Genomic DNA, 21,502 nt, shown 5'->3' on the forward strand with positions numbered 1-21,502 from the left:
GTGGTTGAATCTGTGATGATTAAATGGTCTAGAAATGTTCATGATATTTTGATGGAACAGTGGGAGAGACTGCGAAAGAAAGCTTTAAAATTTACAGCATATTACAATTTGAAAAAAAATTGTTACAAAATGATGTTATTTAACGCCAAAAAAATTGGTAAAGGTTTATAAAGGTGTGTCAAATAGATGCTAGAAGTGTCAACAGCAAGAATAATCTTTTTCATATGTGGTGGACATGTCAAAAGGCTATGACTTTTTGGGAAATGATACTCAAAGAACTGCAAACAAAATTGAAAATAACAATTTTGAAAAAACCTTGCGCCTTTCTGTTGGAAATAATGGATGAAGACTTTCCCAAACCATATTGAACTCTGTTTATGTATATGACAACTGCACAAAAATTGAAAGACAATAAACTACCAGCAATAGAGGACTGGATTCTGAAAGTTACAAAATATGCAGAAATGCCAAAATTGACAGCATTATTAAGAAGCAACAGTTTGGACAACTTTTGACAAAACTAGAAACCCTTTACAGAATACCTTTTGAAAAACTATTCAAATAGAGAAGTAGTGTCAGAGTTTGAAATCTAAAGAAAATAGTAGATTGTAATTACCAGAAGACATTTAAGAAAGAATTACTGAAATAATGTGCTAATTGTAAGCATTGAACTTAGAGTTAACCTGTAGTCAGAGATGAGATAGCTGGAAGTCATCTTGTGATATTTAGTGGGTTGTTTTTGGTTTTGGGGTTTTTGTATGTTTTTGTGTTGTCTTTTTATGTGAGAAAATAAAAATATTATTATTTTTTAAAGACTCCATGGATAAAATGGAGGAAAAGGAGGAGGTACAAACCGAGCAAATGAAACTATAATGGGAAAAATCCCACTTATAGAGTAATGATAACAGAAGCAAAATAAAACAGCTGACTTACATAACAAGACACAGAAAAGGAAGTATAAGTCTAATGAAAATAATCAGAACAATGAGTTTTGTCAGAGACAAGCTGCAGGAGGTAACAAACTGTTGGAGTAAGCTAAAACTAAATGGGAGAAAGTTCATAAAATAATCATAATACATCACTAACAGGAACATTAATATTAATAATTACATATAATTAGCAACAAGCACAACAGAAGCCAGATTTGTCTTACCTGTCAAAAAGCAAACCCTCCAGAGGCCAGAATGCAGAGACATCTTGATTTCAGCACTCTGGTTTTGGGGTAGGATGATGCCTTCCTCCAGATACAACCAATAGTCAGTGCTTACAGCAATCCCCAGGAGTCCCAATCCACAAACGGCAAACACACTGCTGAGCAGAGTCAGAGCTTTTCTGCCACAAGTGCTCATTCCCAAATGCATTAGAGTCTAACAGGACAAGACAGAACTCCTGCATGAATGAAGGACAGAACCATTAGCAGTGAACTGAGGCAGCTATCTGATTTTTAGGCACTGCTAAATTTGCTCTCTTTCTGCTGTTCAGATGCAGATAGGATGTTGTGCAATGCAGGCAGGTAAAGTTGTCATGAAGGTACCCAAATATAGTCTTTTAAGTAGTGTCTTCATACTATGCATCCCAATCAGAATAAAGGTTGTTTTAACAGCAGCTTAAAAGGACACCTTGTCTTCTTCAGCCAGAAAGTGAAGCTTTGTACAATGGGCACAGCAGCAGGCTCTCATCTGACTAGGCCAGGGGACTGCAACCTGCAGCTCTCCAGATGTTCATAAACTACAAATCCCATCAGCCCCTGCCAGCATGACCAATTGGAGAGCCACAGGTTGCAGACCCCTGGATTAGGCCCACAATCAACTTAGTATGCTTGATGGAGTTGAGCTAATACCAGCCTCCTCATTCAAGAGTCTGGCAGTGATGCTGGATGCCGTTCTGTCCCTGGAGGCCCAGGTCACAAAAATTGTCAGGATGGCATTTCTATACCTCCACCAAGCCCAGCAGTTGGCCCCTTATTTGACTCACTCTGACCTAGCCACAGTGATCCATGCAACAATCACTTCCAGATTAGACTATTGTCAACTCATTCTGTGCAGAGCTTCTCTTGAAGCTGCTCTGGAAACTTCAACCGGTCCAGAATGCAGAAGCATGGGTCTTTATGGAGACCCCATATTGAGCACATATACATCTTGTACTTCGCCAGGTACACTGACTCTAGACTGAGTACACGATCAGGTGCAAGATTTAGGTATTGACTTTTAAAACCCTAAACACTCCAGAACCCTTTTATCTGCAGAACCACCTCTCTCAGTATACCCCCTAGAGTACATTACACTCCAAGGGAAACAACCACCTGGTAGTCCCTGGCCCCAGAATCACCGGACTGTCCTCAACCAGGGCCAGGGCTTTTCTGGCTTTGGCCCCTGGCCTGATCAAACTCTCTGTCCCTGCAGGACCTGCCTCAGTTTTTCAAAGCTTGTGAGATGGAAATGTTGCACCAGGCCTATGGTTGAGGACAGCAATGGTCCATATATAAGTTGGCCTCCCTTCCTTTTCTCCTTTTCTTTTATTCTTTTTTCCCTTTTCCTTTCTTCTCTTTCTCTCCTTTCCCTTCCTCTTTTTTCCATTTCCCTATCCTTTCTCTTTTCCTTGCTGGACCCATTAACAAAGAAACAAATATGGCCCTCTATAGAGAGTTTTGGCCCCTCTAACAATCACCCTGTGGTGTTTAGTAACCTGTGTTATAAAAGGGTTAAAGATTTTTAACAGACTAATGTTTGTTCATAAACTATGGACTGGGGGTGGGAAGTTCCAATCACAAGATGAGAACAGTGGATAAAAAGATGCTTGTTTAGAGTAAAGTTCCAACCACAAGAGAAAAACAGGTGTGTGTGAAATATAACAAAGCTCACTAGGCTGCTTAGATAAACCACAAACATAGGTCAGGAGGTCACAAAAAAGAGGCAGGCATAATTAGCTAATTCATATTAACTTTTACAAACTGGTATGAATAAGGAGCATCAATAATAATCATGGGAAAGGGAGGGGGCTGCATGTGGTTTATGATATGTTTATAATATCTGTCTTGTAAACAAACAAACAAACAAACAAATAATAGGTAGATCAGAAAGTTGGGATTCTAAGTACCTTTAGCCAATGGGGGAACAGAGAGGGCCCATTGCATCACAGGAGAAAAGGGAAATACAATCCCTTCCTGCTGTAATCCCTTCCTTCGAGTAGGACAGGAAACACCACCTGCTCTGCTCCCTTTATTAATAAAGCTGCTTTGAATTCTGACCACTGGTTCCATAATTTTTTTCCTGAACCTGACAAGGCAGGTTACAAAGAGTCTCTTGCGTGCCTGATAGAGTGGGTGACTATTTATAACACCTGTGGATACTGTTCCTTGGAAACTTGCCCTTCCTCTGTTTCCTAAATGCAATCTTTTCTCCTCATCTCATCACAGAGCTTTCTGTTCATCCACGTGGGGTTCTTGGATCTCCTACTATGTTTCCATTTGTTGAAATGGCAATAGTTTGAGCCTGTAACAACTTATGTTTAAAAAGAACCCTTCACTTGCCCCTTTCCTTTGTAACCCTATTTCTCTAAGGAAACCTGCCCATCACCTCTTTAAATTTACTAAATTGAGCTCTGCTAAGTCCCAATATACATATGCCACTACATTCTTAAAAGTACATTAAACAGACAATTCTAATTGCATATGATTGTTCTCCCCCACACAAGCCCACTACTCTCACTGCATCTATCAGCTCTTCCCTATTTGTTAAAATCAGATCTAAAATAGTTGACCCCCCTAGTTGCCACATCTGTCTTTTAAAAGAGGAAATTATTCTGCAAACAAATAAAACAATATATCTATATATAAAAATCTAAACGTGTGTTTGTCCCTGATGGTCTCCCTCAGAAGCTGCTGGAAGGATCGCCCCCAAATTTTCAAAGGACGTTCCTCCCTGTTGCAGGCAGGTAATTGGACCTTCAAATCACCAAAGGTCCATACCTGAGCCAGGTAAAACGTATTTTTCTTGGCGCACCAGGCCATGAAGCTGGCTGTATTTAACTGTCACGCTTAGAATGTTCGCGCAGCATGTCTGTGGCCTGAGGGCTTGGTATGCCCTTAGAATGTTCACGCAGATGGCCAGAGATGAGGAGTGAAAACAGTAAATAGGTAATATTGTTAGGTAATATGAGTGGAAGTGAAACACATACACATTTTGCCATGTGAGACGTCAGGTGGGGTTCCCCCCTCACACGCTGGTAACTTTCACTCTCTGTGCCTCACCCACTGCTACCACACAACATACATAGTCTCATACACATCCAGCTCATCCTCACACACCTCACTCTGCCCTCCCTCACATCCAACCACCACTTACCCACTTCCTCACCCATATTTGCCACAGCTCTCTTTTACTAAAAGCGAGCTGGAGTTTGCCTTTTTCTTCTAAGAAAATCCACGGGGGTGGGGGTGAACCAACACTACTGGCTCCGGTTCTTTTGCACGTGGCCCTTTAAGAACCGAGGGAGCTGGCCTCGATCTGAGCGCCTCACCACCCTGCCTCTGCTGCCTGACTGGGATAGCCTGCTTGCCCCAGTTCTGCCTTACCCAAGCCAGGACTGTGCGTGTCAACCAGCCTCATGGTCAGCGGGATTCACACTCTGGACAGTTCCGTTGTGGAATGGGAAGAGTTACCTTATACTAAAAAAAAACAAGACAGCACCATATAACGATGTGCATTGAAAAGGGAAAGAGGGATTCCATTTGACCACCCCAAAAGGCTATGCTGGGGATCATTGGACCTGCATGGACATCTGTGTGGGTTGCGGACTGTGATAAGAAGGACAATTGCCACAGCAACGCATGGCCGGGCCCGCTAGTTACATTCTATTAATTATTGTTTTATCCCTTCCCTTTTTCCTGTCAGTCATATTTTCCTACTCCCTCTTCGGGGACATATCAGCAGTCCTAGGCTGTGTTCTTCCTGCCAGTACAGATGTGCAAGCAAAATTTCCTTTTAGCCTTGACTCTTTCTCCAATTCATTTGTTCACCTATTTTCCTTCTCTGATTTAAGGAATTTTGTTTTATGTTAAAAACAGAAATTCAGTTATTTTCCTTAAAAACAAAGCAGAAACTTCCCAGCATCTTATGTTTTGTCTGGGGCTACATGTCTGGCTCTAGAATGGGATGAAACTTCAGAACCCCTTCCCCCAGCATCACCACACCCAAGGACTGGAGCAAGTCCATATCAGGGAAGCTCATACCAGGGAATCAGGAAATTTGGTGAACCAAATCTGGTGAACTGGATCTGTCAGATGGCAAAGTGCCTACACGCACTTACATGACCCCGAGAGTGGTGTAAGAAATGAGTCCATGTGTGGAGCAGCCTGGTTCAGATGATAGTGGATGGGCCTGTCAGTTCATAGAGTCCAACCTAAGATGCAGGAGGTAAGCTCTGGGCCTTGCCAAGTTTGGTTGCCCACTCACTCAAGAAAGCAGGGGGGCAACCAGAAGGTATAAATTACCTAAGACGAACCATAACCTTTTGCTGGTCCAGTATTTCCTTTACATGAGTTCTTATTTAATGACTGCCTCAAATGCTCATCGGTTGACCAGCTTCTTCCTTTTCATGTCCCGACCCAATCACAACTACAAGAGACATTGAAGCCTGTGTTTGTCTTACTTATCCATCAGCCCAATACTCTTGCAACCTTGATGGATGAGGCTGAACTGAATCTACTAGAAACATAAAATCCTTTGAGCAAAGGAAGTGTCTGTAATGGCGCTGAGGCTGGATTGATGAGGATATCGACCAAAGCTACAGCTGCTCTAAGCAACGCAAACTTACATGATCCATCTTCAGAACGTTTTGCTCAGGGAATGAGAACCTCATGCTCCAGCAGAGACAAGATCTACACATTGTTAGATATTGTGCTATTGAAATGATACCTGTCTGGATTTACCTGTCTGGACATCTGCAGATGCCTCCACCATGGTTTTAAAAAAAAGTTCAAGGGGGAAAGAGTTTATACAAACATCCTTAAGATGTGAAAATGAACAGAAGTACAGATGAGAGTGGATGTATAAATTGTCTCTTAGATTGTTCCTCTGGAAAATCTCTCCCTAGCAAATTCTTAATATGATTAGGAAGATATGAAGCTTGGCATTGAAACTAGATAAGTCTGACAAATTATTATTTTTGTAATATACTGAATCCTAGAACTGTCATTTAGTTCCAGTCAATTAGCTTCTTTTTGGCTCTGATTCAGGGACAAGCACAGAAAAACTGGCAGCATAGACATGTGTAACGTGCTGTCTGTGAACGAATTGTCCTTCCTCTGCCCTAATGAATAGAAACTGAACACATACAACTTGCAGATAAATTATTATTGTTATTATTAATACTAATATTTATGAAACTTTTTTGAAAACATTAGGCATTATACAAAACACATCCAAAGGCACTAACCAATGAGATAATAATCAAATATAGACAAAGTACCCAAAAATAAGGGCCATAAGGCAGAAATCTTTGAAACTAAAATTGATGCTAATGTAATGCAGGGACAAACCCAAATCAGAAATAACTCATTTGAAATTCCTGCCCAGTTCTCACAATTTTCAAAGCTAAATGTATTCCTTTGGACAAAATGTCCTCACATTTAGAGATCCACAAACAGTTTGTCTGGCGGGATATATGAAGCAGGGAAGAGGCTTTTTAACAAATTAAGGTACAACAAGCTACTGACATATGGAAATATCAAAGGTGGTTCCTTCCTTCCTTCCTTCCTTCCTTCCGAACATATAAAATTTAAGAGGCCCTTCATGCCTCATTTATTAGGGTTTGATCAGGCAGTGCCAGCACTGACTCTATAACCAAACAGTTAACTGACTGACCAGATAATGTGACTACTGATTGGCTGCCAAAATCTCTCCAGCAATTTTTTAGTAGACCAAATCCTATCAGAGAGACTGTGCAATTCTTCCATATTCTTAGAGCATAACTTGGTGTGCGTGTATATTCAGAAAAGGGGTGTAATCCTACCTAAAATTGGGCTTGTCTTGGCCAAATTGTTTTTGTGGATATGGAAAAAGATATATGTGCAGAATGGAACTGCTGCCCTACTTTTATGCAGGCAAAACTTTGCATACCATTAATAAAGAATAAATCCAAAGCAGTGCCTCTTGTACTGGAACAAAAAGAAAGAGAGGTTTGTGATGTTCTTAGCTCCTCTGGGCCTTCCCCACTTCCATCCATCGCATGTGAAAGAACTCTTCCATGCAAATAGTGATAGAAAAGTTAAAGCAAATGAATGAATTTTACATATAGCAAAGGCAAAGTTTATAGTGAAAGAGGATAGTTACTGACAGCGACAGCAAAAGCTAGAATAATAAATGAGGTCATTTTTTTAAAATTAAGGAAATGCTCTGGGACTGTAGCAGAGGAAACAGGAAAGGTGTTTCAGTTGGACACATGGCAAAGATTAAATTTAAAAACTTTTATCTCTACAAGATTACACTGAAGGCTTTTTAGCAGACAAACTAAAAGATAGCCTTTCCAAAGCCAGAGTGTCTCCCTGAAGTCAGAATTTGGAACTTACAAGCCTAAGTTCCCCTCCTTTGCTTACTTGCCAGTCCACCATTGCATTCCTGCTTCCCCTTTCAGTTTCATTGGGGCCACCAGGCCTTGTATGGCATTTTGGATGCTTGTCTGCCTGCCTTACCACAGAATCTAGATGGGGTCCCTGAGGCCTCACCTCCAATTTCCCAAGAACTGCCCAAATTAGAGTCGGCATCCCTTGCCATAAATTGATTAAAGTGTAGTAAGCTTGCACGACTGATTTCTAGATTCCACTCTAAATCGTTTCCATTAAATAATGTTCTTATGGTGCACAGACGATCTAGTGATGTGGCATGCACACAGATGATCTAGTGATGTGGCATGCACATGCACTACAACAAACAAAAGCACAGCAAAGCCAGTCCAAGACTGCATTGTTCAAACTCTACTGAATCTGAACAAATATTTTACATAGATGTTGTAATCCAATGTTCACATTTGCAATATGAGGTGGAGGTTTAAAATATTTAAAATTAATTCTTTGTCTTTGTAACAGTTTAGTGTCGCTATTGCAAGGTTCAGGCATCAAATGCACAGTGTTCTCCAACATTTAAACTTCAATAAACTGTAAAAAAAAAAAAAACACCCTAGCCATAAAAAATTTAACGAATCTGGCCTCAATGCAACTTCCAAATGCTTACCATCTAAAGGCAAAAGGGAATCCACGAAAGTACAGAGATGGAGAAAATAAGTTCTCTATTTTACCCTGTTTCCCCGAATATAAGACATCCCCTGAAAATAAGACGTAGTGGAGGTTTTGCTGAAGTGCGAAATATAAGGCATCCCCCAAAAGTAAGACGTAGCAACGTTTTTGCTTGGAAGCATGCCCGACAAACAGAACACAGAAAAATAAGACATCCCCTGAAAATAAGACATAGTGCATCGTTGGGAGCAAAAATTAATATAAGACACTGTCTTATTTTCGGGGAAACACGGTAGTAACTCAGATATGACCAAGGATCAGATGGAAGAAACAAATTCAATTGTACTTTTCAAACAAATAATGACATAAAATGTTATGCAGGAAAAGCAACAAAAACAGAAGTTGGAATCTCTTTTATTTTAGTACACTTTAATTAATTTTCCTAACTCTTCTTAACTGTCCTGAACAAACATGGTTGCCATCTTCTTGCATAAAAGGAGGATAACCTGCATTGACTTCCATTGTCCACCTCAGTTCAGCTGGGCAGTAAGAGGAAATGCCTGATGAAATGAGAGGCATGATTTTAGTGAAAATACCCAATGAAATAAGGGGAGTTTGAGGGGAAAGGTCTACCCATGATTGAAAGTACCGGGGAGACCTGGCCTCTGGAAAGTAATGGATAACCTACCCAACATCTCTGAATAGGAGGTAGACCAGTCCTCCGAGTGGCTGCTACCCTTATACAATCTGCAGAGCTACAAAGACAACACAAATGCAGGATCACCAGGATAAACAAACTTTATTTATCTACTTTTTACATAGAAATGTAACAAGCCCCAAGCACAGGAAACTCCTGGGGACAGTCTTAAAATGGCCACAGCAGCACAGAGACTTCTAAAGCTGACTTGAAAAGGCAGGCGCTACTGCAGAAAAAGGAACATTTCCCCAAAAGTTGTTCAAGGCACTATAAATGCTCTCTAATAAAAGTAACATGTTTAATAGTCCACAGAAAAGTGTTTTTGAGGAAGGTTGCACTTAAAAAGATTCTTTAATGCTCCTCCTAGGCATTCGAGGGTGGGGAGGAAGGGCCTTTCCCCACTTACCTTAAGCCCCGCGCTACTCTCCTCAAGTAGCGCGGGGTCCCGGGGCACTCCCCACGACAGGGGCGGTGACAGCGCAGCTGCCCCGACGCTGCCGCTGTTGTGCCCCCTGGCGCTCTTGTAAACGGTGCCTTTTTGTGGGGGGACGCCCAGGCGCGCGCCAGGGATGCCGCCCGCTGAGAGCAGTGCGCGGCATAGGGGAGATCGGGGTGAGTGGGGAAACGCCCGAACATAACTTGGTAGGCACTAGGACCCCCATGGAGCATTCCCCAGCAAAGAAAATCCAGGAAAAAAATCCAGGTATTTTTTTTAACAAATCTCCTTAGATCTTTTTGTGAGACAGAGTGTAACTGGAAGAGCTGAACTGTTTTCCTTGAAAACTGCAGTACCTAGGAAAAGCTGAGCAACCCTTCTTCAAAGCAACAGTAACTTGGAAGAGGAAAGAGCAGCGTTTGCCACAGCTGCATACTTTAACAACTGCTCTGAAGCACCCTAATACAGAGCTGCCCCACCTTGCCTTGCCAGGAGAAAAGGGGAACTGCTTCTGGAGCAATGACAAAGGTTGAAGACTCATCCAGTTTCATTCCAGAAAGAGTTCCTGCTGTGGCAAAAAGGATTTTTTGGAACTTTATTCCAGACTTGGTCCCAAGAAGAACACAGAGGCCCATTATGCATGGAACACTTAAGTCGAATCTGTTCTATGTGCAGTGGGCTCATAGTGGGCTCCAATCGCATTTCTCTGTTTACAGGCATGGAGGCAGTCCACAGCCTGCAGCATTTTCTGCTGAACCCTGCTGGGTCTCTGCTTCTCCTGGTTCTCTTAACTCTGCCCATCAACAACCTTAAAGGTACAGAGTGGATATTCTCTCCCCCTCTCCACACACACGCACAATCTCTGCTGCTGTTGCAAGGGAAGAGAAAGACTTTTTAAAAACAGAGTCTTGCCTGAAATAAAGTTTTAAAAGCCCTTTCAGCCACTGTGGAGGACAGAAGCAAAGGAGATGTGGGATGGACCCAAAAAGATACCTGCTTGTACCTTACAAAAGCCCTCTTTGTTACTTAGTATCAAAAGATCAATCTCTTGATCTCTCAATAAGTGCATTTTAGAGAAGCAGGAAGGAGCTGACAGCATGGAGAAGGGAGTGAGGGGGAAGGCTCCAGAGCACCTGGCAAGTGTGGGTGTGCTGAGGCTGTGCTGGTGGAGGAGAAACTGAACACAGATGTTACAGAGATGAGGGGGGGTCTCCCCCTGCCACTATACGTATGAGAGATCGATCTATCAATCTCTTGATCAATGCACTTAGGGAAGCAGGAAAGAGCCAACAGCAGGAGGGGGTGAGAGGGAAGGCATCCACAGCAAGGGAGTGGGAAGACTGACCATGGGTGCAGGGAAGCCGCGCTCACTGGCAAATCTGTCCCTCTGTGGTGGCGAAGTAAGATTTAAATTGTGCTATAGGTGGTTTTGCTTGCTGTGAAGGGAGTGGAAAGTAAAAGTGGGTCTCCAGAAAAAATGTCTGTACAAGAAATCTTTCTGTGGTGAACACTGGCCTCCACTATGCAGCAAAGACTATGTGTGTAATCCAGAGGTGTAGCACCAAGGGGGCAGCGAGGGCATTCCAGGGGCATGGCAGGGGCGTGGCGTGGCGGGAGCATTCCGAGACAGGACCGGGGCAGAGAACGCACCAGTGAACTGGGCGCTTCCCCGCCTTGCTATGCCTCTGGTGTAATCAACCACAGTGCTGTTTATACCCTCTGCAAAAGACTGTGAAGAGGACTCTGCTATAAGACAGTGGTTAGTGAACCAGTGGTAATCTTTTTAGGGATGTTTTCACAAATGCTTTCTGCTGTCTTTTTATAAACTGGATTTATATTTTGCATTTTTGAGAATTAGCCTAGACTTTGAACCTGGCCGTTGGGGACTCAAGGGGTTAAATAACTTAAAGACAATAAGAGGTACACTCCTTCAGTGAGGAGAGAACACAAGTTCAGATACCTTTGCACGGCCCCAAAACGACGGCCTGGGGGCGGTAAAAACGCCGCCCCCAGGCCGCTGTTCGCACAGGCGGCGCTGCTGCAACGCGAGCTTAAGCCGCCGACGACTGTCGCTCCCCAGAAGGCTGGCGCCAGGGGCCGCTCTAAACAACAACCCTTTAAAGGGTTGTTGTTGGGAAGACGTCTTCCCGGCGAAGCCAGCCTGGTGCGAACCGCGACCGTCGGGAAGACGCTGTCTCCTTTTCTTCTCGTGCCCCACCTTCACGGCATGTCTCGTCATAAGCCTGCTGGCCGTGGAAACAGCCTCCGCCCACACTGTCCTCCAACCTCCAGGGGTTGGAGGGCAGCGTGGGCGGGGCTTCCACGGCCAGCAGGGCTTACCTGACACGGAGACATCGTGGAGTGGGGCGGAGAAGGGGGAAAGGAGGCGTTCCGTGCTTGGAGCCGCTTCTCCTGGCGAGGGTATTCCTCTGCTTTTGGCCTTGCTGCGCCATCGCTGTGTGTCGCTGAACAGGCTTGCGCCTCCACGCCTTGACAGAACTCTTTGGCGGCGATGAAGAGGCGCTATGGCGGCGCTATTCGCTTTGAAACGGCCAAAGAGAGACATAGCACCCTCACATGTTCAAAGCATGCTGACTTCAATTTATTCCAACAAGATGAAGTTTGCAAAACACAACCCTTGCAAACAAGGTTTTTTAAAATCTAGAGTTTATTCAGATATGTGAAATGGTCAGTAGAAGGGCAGCTGCATAGCAAAACAAAGAAGCAAAGGGGGACGGAGGGGGAAACATTTCACATCAAATCTATTTACATTTTTGTCTCTAAACTGCTCAATACAGCATACACAGTTCTCCTCTCTTCTGTTTTAGTCTCACAATCACCCAAGTAGGAAGTTAGGTTTGTGATAGAGTGGACATTTGAAACCAGCACACTTTATTAGTTCTCTATGAGAGCAATTGTTTCCCTCAGCTGGATTAAAATAACAGGCTATAACTTGAAGAAGTGTAAGTGGGGGAAAACAGTATGTTCTCTTTTCCCTCCCCAAACGGGTTCTGATCCTGTGGCTTCATTTTTTAAAGAACAGCTGAAAGCCACTTCATAAAGACAGCACACATTTTCCTGTTCCCACTGGGTCACTCCTACAAGTTCCATTTCCTAGCCCTCTTTTATTAAACCTTCCTAACTTCAGGTCACCAGCTGAGACAATTGCCCCAAGTCTCTCTCTCTGTGTGTAGGCTGTTCCTGAAATGTGACATGGCTTTCAAGGGTCTGAAAGGCTCCATCTAAGTAATATTGATATTCACTGCTTGCTACAATTGGGGCCCATTTAAGAACATAAAAAAGGCAGAAGAAAGGGACATGCATAATAACAGATCACAATTTTTTTTTGCAATATTAGACTCACATAATATGCTACCAATATTAGGCTCACATAATATGTTACCAAAAACTTATTGTCTTAAGCTGATGTATCAAGGACAATCGTTCAGGGCCAACCCATCAGTGAGGCAGGATTTCAGGCTGAAATTGGTGGCAAACAGATAACCACAAAGAGACAGAGTGAGAGAAAGCAAAGTGATTTAAAAAGCAATTCACTGCATAAATTCTAATGTTTCTAAGTCCCCCTTTCCACTCATCTACCAAAATCTAGACTTGCCAACCCCATGACATCACATAATCCAGTAGCAACAAGAAGAGACATGACTGACATCACAACATATGAACCATCTGTTGGTAGTTGGCATTCACACCCCAATGCCTGTGACGTTTTTCTTCCTCAATTACATACAGTCTTTAATATGCAAAATGTTTCACAATTCTTTTAAGAAAATAGCCCAGCCAAATAGATCACTATTATTCCTGTTTTACAGAAAAGAGGAATTGGGAACAAGAGATAGCATCGGCTGAGGTTAGGGCAGGGGTCCCCAAACTACGGTCCGGGGGCCAAATGTGCCATTGATTGCAGTTACATGATGGCACCCCCAAATCTCCATGCATTTTCTGACCCAGAGTTGGAAACCTTACATGTGGCAACGCCTGCTCCGCCCTTCCCTCTCGACTACTCCATGTGTTGCTCTCAGGCTTTCTGTTCTGCCTCACTCCCATTGGCATCAGCCAGGCTGGCGAATCGCTCGCTGGCTGCTAGGGAGGAAAGAACCCAGGAAGATACCTGATCCTGGGTTAGATGGAATGCTTCATTGGGAAATTTCTGCTTTTTTTTTTTTTACAGGGGAAGGTATTCCACAGCCTCCCAAACAATATTTGGAGCCCATCCTGTACTTGACATACTTTGGTCACTGTTCTAAAAATAGACCATGACAGAAAGGCTGAAAGGTGAAATCAAACATTTTACAATCATTTGTGCATAGGAATTTGTTCATAGTTTTTTTTTAGTCCGGCCCTCCAACAGTCTGAGGGACAGTGAACTGGCCCCCTGTTTAAAAAGTTTGGGGTCCCCTGGGTTAGGGGATGGGACCTTAGTACTCATTGGACTAGGGTATTAGTTATAGTTTATTGCTTAAGTCTACTCTGTGAGCTCAGGAATCAAAATGTATTTGAAAAAAGTCATAAGGTCACCAGGCATGCATAGGACCATATTTTGTCCCATGAATCACACAAAGACATTACATTAATATACCGTTAGTGTGCATAGAATGAGCGGTAGGGTCACACTGCCTGGCTTGCCTCTTTCCCATATTGTGGAAGTTCCTGTTAGGAAGAGCCAATGTGCCTTTTCAGGGTTGCTAATCAAGAGAACAGATCAATTCATGTACATTTTGTATATGCACAGGCCAAACATCTGCCAGGGGCAGGTGTGAGAATATGCAATCCCATCCCCTGTTGCAACATATAGTATCTAATGTCTCTAATTTTGCACTCTTATAATGTTCATAGCAATAAACTATCAAGCGGGTTTCTATATTTCTAATATGTTTTGGTATCTTACCGGAAAAGTTCCCAGCTAAAGTTTTATGTTAATAGGGAAAGAGAGGTGTGCTGTTTGTCCTCATATTCTTCCAGTGAGTAGCAAAATAGCATGGCAGAACAAAGGCAACAAAATAAAGGCAATATGGCATTAGATCATAAATGTATTTAATCATTTCTGCTTCTAGAAATGATTGATCCCGTGCACTGTCTTGACTCTAGTGTTTTTCAAAACTGGCAGCCAAATTCTGTTCATTTCTGTTCTGAACAAATTCTGTTCTGTTCTGAAAAACATTAGAGTCAAGACAGTGACTAATCCGTTCCACACAAACACAGGATGACTAGAGACAATCAAAGGGAACAAAGGCCAGACTACTTCTATTCAGATGCCTCACCTATTGACCTTGCTATCTCCATTGTTACTCACATGCTACACTTCATTGTTACTCTCTTGCCAGGCCACTCCTATTCAGATGCCCTCACCTATTGACCTTTACTCATAGGTATATAGACTCCACTTGCTTTCCTTTCCTACTATCAGATCGTCTGAAGATGCCAGCCACAGATGCAGGCAAAACGTCAGGAGAGAATGCTGCTAGAACATGGCCATACAGCCCGGAAACCACACAGCACCCCAGTGATTCGGGCCGTTAAAGTCTTCAACAATACTCTATCAAGGCTTTTCAATTGTCCAAAACCTTTAATAAGGTTCTTTTCTTTAAGTAACTAAGTTAGTTTGGCCATCTCTGCCACTTTTAATACTTTCACCTGCCAATTTCCAATTGTAGGTACAGCTGGAGTTTTCCTTTTCTGCGCAGATACTGTCATATATTCTTGCAGATACTGTCTTGCAGATATTCTTGCAGATACTGTCATATATAAAAACAAAGTTCCATTTTTTCTTTCCAGAGATCCATCCATAAGTCCCAAAAGATAACCTTCAGGTTTCATTTATATATCTGTCTTTAAAATCTATTGAATTATTGTATTAATTGACTTCCAAAATTCCTTAGCTTTTATACAAGTCCATCATAAGTGATAACACACCCATTCTTGATATTCACATTTCCAACACATCCAATATTCAACACATTTTTGTACATCTTTGTCAGTTTATCAGAGTCTAAGGCAGGGGAAGACCATTTTTGATAAGTTCTACCTGAGGTCCATTAAGAGGAAATGGCAGAAATTCAAGGCCTTCCACAGGTAAATAATGTGTTCTAACCTTGTGCCTCAGTTCCTCCACATTCCTGTGTGAATGTGTGTGCAGTGAAATCACAGATGATTTATGGTGATCCCACAGAGTTCCCATGGCAAGAGATGTTCAGAAGTGCTTTGCCATCACCTGACTCTGAATGGGCTGAGAGAGTTCTGAGAGAACTGTGACTGGCCCAAGGTCACCCAGTAGGCTTCATGTAGAAGAGTGGGAAATTGAACCGGTTCTCCCGATTAGAGTACTGCTTTTACACACTATTCCACGCTGGCTCTCTTACCTGTCATATTATTCCCTACCATTTATCTCTCTTTTTTTCGCACAGCTGGATTTTGAAAATACAGTTGAGAAATGACTCCTCTATATTTTAGAGGCTCTTGATATTATTCAGTGAAAGTGGAAGAAATTCTGTACTAGTGTCAAGGTTCCATGCTGATACACATACACCTGCAAGAACGACAGGTGGAAAGGAAAAAGCACAATGGATACCTGTGGACAATGCAAGGTGACTCTCCTATTAAGTCAAAGAAAGGCCAGGGATTAAATTAAGCAAAGTGAAAGTCAGGATGAGGATCTATGAGAATGTTAAAATGCAGCTGGTCTAGAGAACTGAACAGAGGCCTTCATGGTAAAGACACACCTTCAGCCATTTCCTGGCTGCACCTGAGCAATAAGAGTGACAAAAAGTGACACTAGAAATAGCACTGACTGTGGAGTTGCTAACACACGTTTGGGAAAATCCTAAATATGAGGGGCAAGAGAAGGAGCTCAGCTGCCATAGATCCCACCTTCTGAAGCTGCCGTCTCCTTCAGGGCAATTGATTTCTGCAGTCTGGAGATCAGTTGTAACTCTGGGATAACTCCATGCCCCATCTGAACGTTGCCAACCCTGAGTGGCAGAAGTAAGGTCTGTGACCGAGTGGACGTTGCTATTTAACCCATGCTTGGGCACTGCCAATTAATACTGCCCAGGAGAGGAAGAGAAAATTAGTTCTGCTATTAGGAAAATGTGTGTGAAGGTGGGGAAATTTTGATCTGTCTTATGCATTTAATCAGTTCAGTCAGAAGCACAAGCATGATGTTCCGGAGCATGAAGTGATGAGGAGGTAATTTCTTGTACAGCCTTTTCCTCCCTTAACATATTTTAATTTTTTCTCTTCAAGTGGAAAGGGAAAAGGAGTGCCCTGCTGGGTCATTGAGTACCACCTGCTACTCAATCACTGCTTTGTTCAGTTCAGCCATAAAGGTCGAATCCCCACTACCGTCTTAGACAGATTTCAGAACACAAACTAACCAGGTTTGAGGGACGACCTCCCCATTGCTTGCGTGACAGATTCTGTTTCTGGTGCTCGTTCTCCCCGTTAATCTGCGTTCCGGCAGGACCTGGTTGCAAGTGGCATAGACCCCATTAACACAGTTCAGAGCTGATCCGAGGGGAGGGATGAGGGTTGAAACCCTGTTTCCTGCCCTGGAGTGTGACGTGGAATTCGGGCAACCAATCAGCGCGGCAATGCGCGCACAGCCTTTCCTTGGTTTCGTTTCAGCTTTTGCGATCGGCCAGCAGAAGGGGACGCAAATGTTAAACGGTCAAACGTGTACCTTTGAATCGTTAATGGTTTACACAGGTAACAATTAACTGTTTGCACAGTTAAACATTAAACTTTTACATGTTGGTTTTTTTGATCACGCCCCTACAATGTACATTTCCACAGTTGGAAAAGGTCCCACCCCATCAAGGCACGCCAGCCAATCAGGGGAGACTGGCAAAGTGAGCTCGCCTGGTAGTGGGGATTGCTAAGAGTTCTGCAACAGGGTGTGTCTGCTGTGTGGTCGCTGTGGTGGGGAGGGAGAAACTCCGATGAAGAGGACATGGTTTCACAATGAACAGGTTTGGGTCTGCGTGCAAATTTCAAGTGGGGATTCGACCAAAGTCAGCCTGAGATCTAGCTCTTAGCCCTATGTTAATTTAGAACCCCTCTTATGATATCAAACTCTGAATCTTGCGTAATACTGCAGGAGATTTAAGCATATCTCCACCACATATCAATCTTCAAAAACCACTTTTTGGGGGAAGAATTGTCCGAAGCCACCTGTAAGATCTAGATTTCACTATCCAGATCCAAACAGTAATTTCATCTTCTTGATAAATTCCAGGAAGAAACATGCGATTCTCAGAGTTAATTGTTTTAAAAATGTCATCAGTGCTGCCTACTGAATAATGCTAACACCATCTTATACATGCTGAGAAAGACCAAACATCACATCACACACAATTAATTAATATAGCAAACAGATCAATTAGGTTCTTCTGTTCCACAATCAAAGCTGAATTTATAAATGTTTGTTGCCGGATTGAGATCAGTAAACAGTTTCAGAGGTGCTGCAAAGAATTGAGAGGTGGAAATCAGCAAAAAAAGCAACATATGAAAATCTGTTTTTTGCTAGCCCTTACATTTAATAGATACACTTTGCTGGAAACTGACGTATTTAATCAGAAATGGTTTATATAGCCAAGTAATAGAAATTAACCTCAGTAAAACCAACAAGAATATGTAAAGGAGAAAGGAATCTTTATGTAGAATGTACACTGTTGCCCTGCAGCCACGAGACCACTGTAGAGGGCAATGTAGAGAGGATCTTGAATTGTAATATTTCCGCAGCAGCCCATATGTCTGTAATGTCTAACATTCTGTTCATAGAAACGTTGGCTTTGTATTGGTGAAGGCTTTCACGGCCAGAATCACTGGGGTGCTGTGTGGTTTCCGGGCTGCATGGCTGTGTTCTAGCAGCATTCTCTCCTTATGTTTCGCCTGCATCTTTGGTTGGCATCTTCAGAGGATCTGATAGTAGGAAAGCAAGTGGAGTATATATACCTGTTGAAGAGTCCAGGGTGGGGAGTTACAAGTTACAGGAAATACCTTTATTACCTTGCATGGTGTATCTCAGGGCCACATTATCTGTTTGTGTTTTTAAAGATCTCTGCATTGTTCTGATTTAAACCTGTTTTCAATTGGCCTTACTCCCAGGCAACTGAGGACTGGAGTTTTAATGAACACTAATATAGTCCAAGTGAAGCACAATATAGCCCAAGTGAAGCACTTTCTTCTATAAACGGGAAACATTTAAGTCACATTCAACTCATGACCAGATTTTGTGAATTAATATTCTACGCAGAGTTTGAATACCATTATGATATGAGTATAAGACCACCAGTGACCACTCCATCAAAATGAGTTAATTGACAGTTAATCTGAACTTGGGTTAGCTTGATCATTCCATGCCAGATTCAATGTACTAAGTATTTATTCTAATTGTTTCCATGTCATAGCTAATTTAACTTTTTCAGCATTTGGTAGATTTCCAGACTAATCTAACCACTTCTGCTAACCTACATATAAAAATTACACCCTGAACATACCCAAAATGTGACATTTATGTCTCCCTAGCAGCCCAAATTTTAATACTTAAAGTCAATTTCATTCATAACCTTTAGTAGTGAAAGAATATTTTTTTAAAAAGTTTTGGTGTGTGCACATGCATAGAAATGTAATATAAGAATTGGTCATTCATATAAACATGAAAAAATGTTTTGAATACTCGCAGCATTTTTAAATGGTGTGGGCATGCCCAGGCCAGATCTGTAGATGTCATAGCATTCAGTTTAGCCTCTGACATCTGTTGATAGGATCACACTGATTTAAGCCTCACCAATTTTGAGATTTTACCTTACGAGAGGAGGTCATTTAGTAGATCCAGCCCTAAAACATTTTATAACTACAGGTATGTCTATGCTACTCTGTGCCACTGAGATTTGAGGGATGCAATGCACAAGTTTTTGCATAAAATGGAAGCCATCCAAAACACTTTCCTAAGACAAATTATGTTACTCCCCAAAGGAACACCAGCGGCACTTCTCAGGACAGAACTCGGTTTGCCTTCCATTGAAGCTCGTGCTCAACTGGCAATTCTGAAATATATCAAAAAGAGCTCTTTAAAACCTATTTTGTAACCAAAGTTTGCAGATACTATTAAAGGTTTCGAAGTTACATAACACCTCTTTAAACAATATATTGCATAGTTTCTCAGTACCAGATGATTTACTGCTTTCGTCATCTTCTAATCTTGACCTTTGGGACTGGATATTTAAAGGCGATAATTCTATGAACAGAGATATAATTTTACATTCCAAGTTTGCTTCTTGGTATATCCGCATCAAAAAAGACCATTACAGAGCCCCCTGTCTTGTTGGCATAACCCAATATAATACAAGGAAGGCTCTGACTGCGCTACGATTTCAATCAATGCCAACAAACTATCTACAAGGCAAATACACTCAAATACCAGAAGAGCAACTAATCTATATTTGCAGACGTGAAGTAGAGGATCTACCTTGTTATGTATTGAACTGCCCCCTGTATGCTGAGCCTAGGGCCAAGTTCCTTCATAGTTTTATATCTATGCCCCAGGTATACTCTGAACCAGATAAAATATACTTTCTCCTTTCAGATTCGGATCCTTACATATCCTATAGGGTTGGCCTCTTTGCTTTGGCAGTCTCAAAGATCCGATCTAAAAACTCACAGAAGTAAATAGTCAAACCAAAAGTTGCACAAGATATGTTTGACTCTAATTTAGATACACTGGAAGGGGAAATTGAGAGGGACTGTTTAGCTGTTAAATCTTTTTGCTTGTGTATTATGCTGATCTACATGTTTTGATACTGTAATATTGTGATGGCCTATGGCTCTACAATAAAGTTGGTGATGATTTAAGCCTCACAGTGCAATCCCATGCACATTTCCTTAGAATTAAGTCCAATTTTTCTCAATAGGTCCTACTTTCAGATAAGTGGGAGTGCGGGATTCAATCTGGGAGCCTGGCAACTTGTCATACCACCATTCCTGCTCTTGAGTTTGACTCCTAAGCCAAAGAACCTTTATAATTTAAAGGTGGAACAATTGCTGGATTATGGCCAGCACAAGGACATTGAAAGCATTGCAATTTTCTTATTGCAAGTGTTCAAGATGCGTGACGCGTTACCTTAGTGATACCAATTTCTATTTCAAGTTCGCTCTGTATCTTTCCCCCTTTTTTCAAAGTAGCTGATTTTAAACTCATCTTATATTTCTTTTATTTAATGCCTAATAAAGAGGTTTTTGTTGTTGCTGACTTGTCAGACATGCTGAATAAAGCATTCAGTTCACTTTCAATGTACTTTAGCAAAATGCACTGAAAGTGGATTGAAAGTGTATTATTCAGCATGTGTGAACATACACGGCAAAGTGTGCCATTGAGTCACCACTGACTCATGGCAACTCCATAAAGCTCTTGTAGTTTTGAAGGCAAGAAATGAGCAGGGGTGGCTTGCCATTGCCTCCCTCTGCATAGCAACCCTAGATCTTCCTTAGTTGTCTCCCGTCCAAGTACTGACACTGCTTAACTTCTAACAAGATGGAGCTAGTCTGGGCTATTACAGCTGCTACATTCAGCTACTTCACTTTTCCAGCCAGCCCCTCCAACGACTCCATCCCCACTGGGGTTCCTTTGGGAGCAATTTCACCACAACTCTTCAACAACCTCTCTCTCCTCTTCCAGCCATCTTTCAGTATAGGATACTGCATTCATGAGTAGACCAAGCATGCAAGCACTATTCTTGCCAACTCACCTAGGACAAAAGGTTGCACACAGCTTCACAGAGCTACTTAGCACTCCCCCAAGCCCAGCATCCCTGCCACATGGCGGTACCTTCCCACACAATCCAACAGCAGAAATGGAATGCAGTGCAGGCGGAGGGGGCGGAGGCAATTCAGCCACCTGTTCAAAAACTCAGGGATTCAGGGCTCTATTTTAGGCTCTGATGGAGAGTCTCGTATTAGAGGAGAGAGAGAAAACAGAATCTGTTTTTCCAGCATGCTGGACAGGAGTCTCTTGCCTCACTCCTCTCTGGTCCGTCTCTCATGACTGAGTGACTGCAGCATGGCAGGAATTTGCACGGATAATTAGAAACCAAAAGCATGCAAAAAACAACAACAACACTTCCAC

The 21,502-nt window shown here is 42.3% G+C and overlaps 1 protein-coding gene across 2 annotated transcripts in view; it reads right to left on the minus strand.

The window, feature by feature from the left end:
* CACNG5 (calcium voltage-gated channel auxiliary subunit gamma 5) overlaps positions 1-21,502 on the minus strand; it is a 42,280-nt gene that overhangs the window by 19,695 nt on the left and 1,083 nt on the right. For both annotated transcript variants that reach the window (XM_048491235.1, XM_048491233.1), the window contains exon 2: positions 1,154-1,389. In XM_048491235.1, the coding sequence (XP_048347192.1) occupies positions 1,154-1,361 (208 nt within the window). In that variant the 5' untranslated portion in view covers positions 1,362-1,389. The remainder of the gene's footprint in view (positions 1-1,153; positions 1,390-21,502) is intronic.

This window comes from Sphaerodactylus townsendi, linkage group LG03 (genome assembly GCF_021028975.2).
Source record: "Sphaerodactylus townsendi isolate TG3544 linkage group LG03, MPM_Stown_v2.3, whole genome shotgun sequence".
NCBI lineage: Eukaryota > Metazoa > Chordata > Lepidosauria > Squamata > Sphaerodactylidae > Sphaerodactylus > Sphaerodactylus townsendi.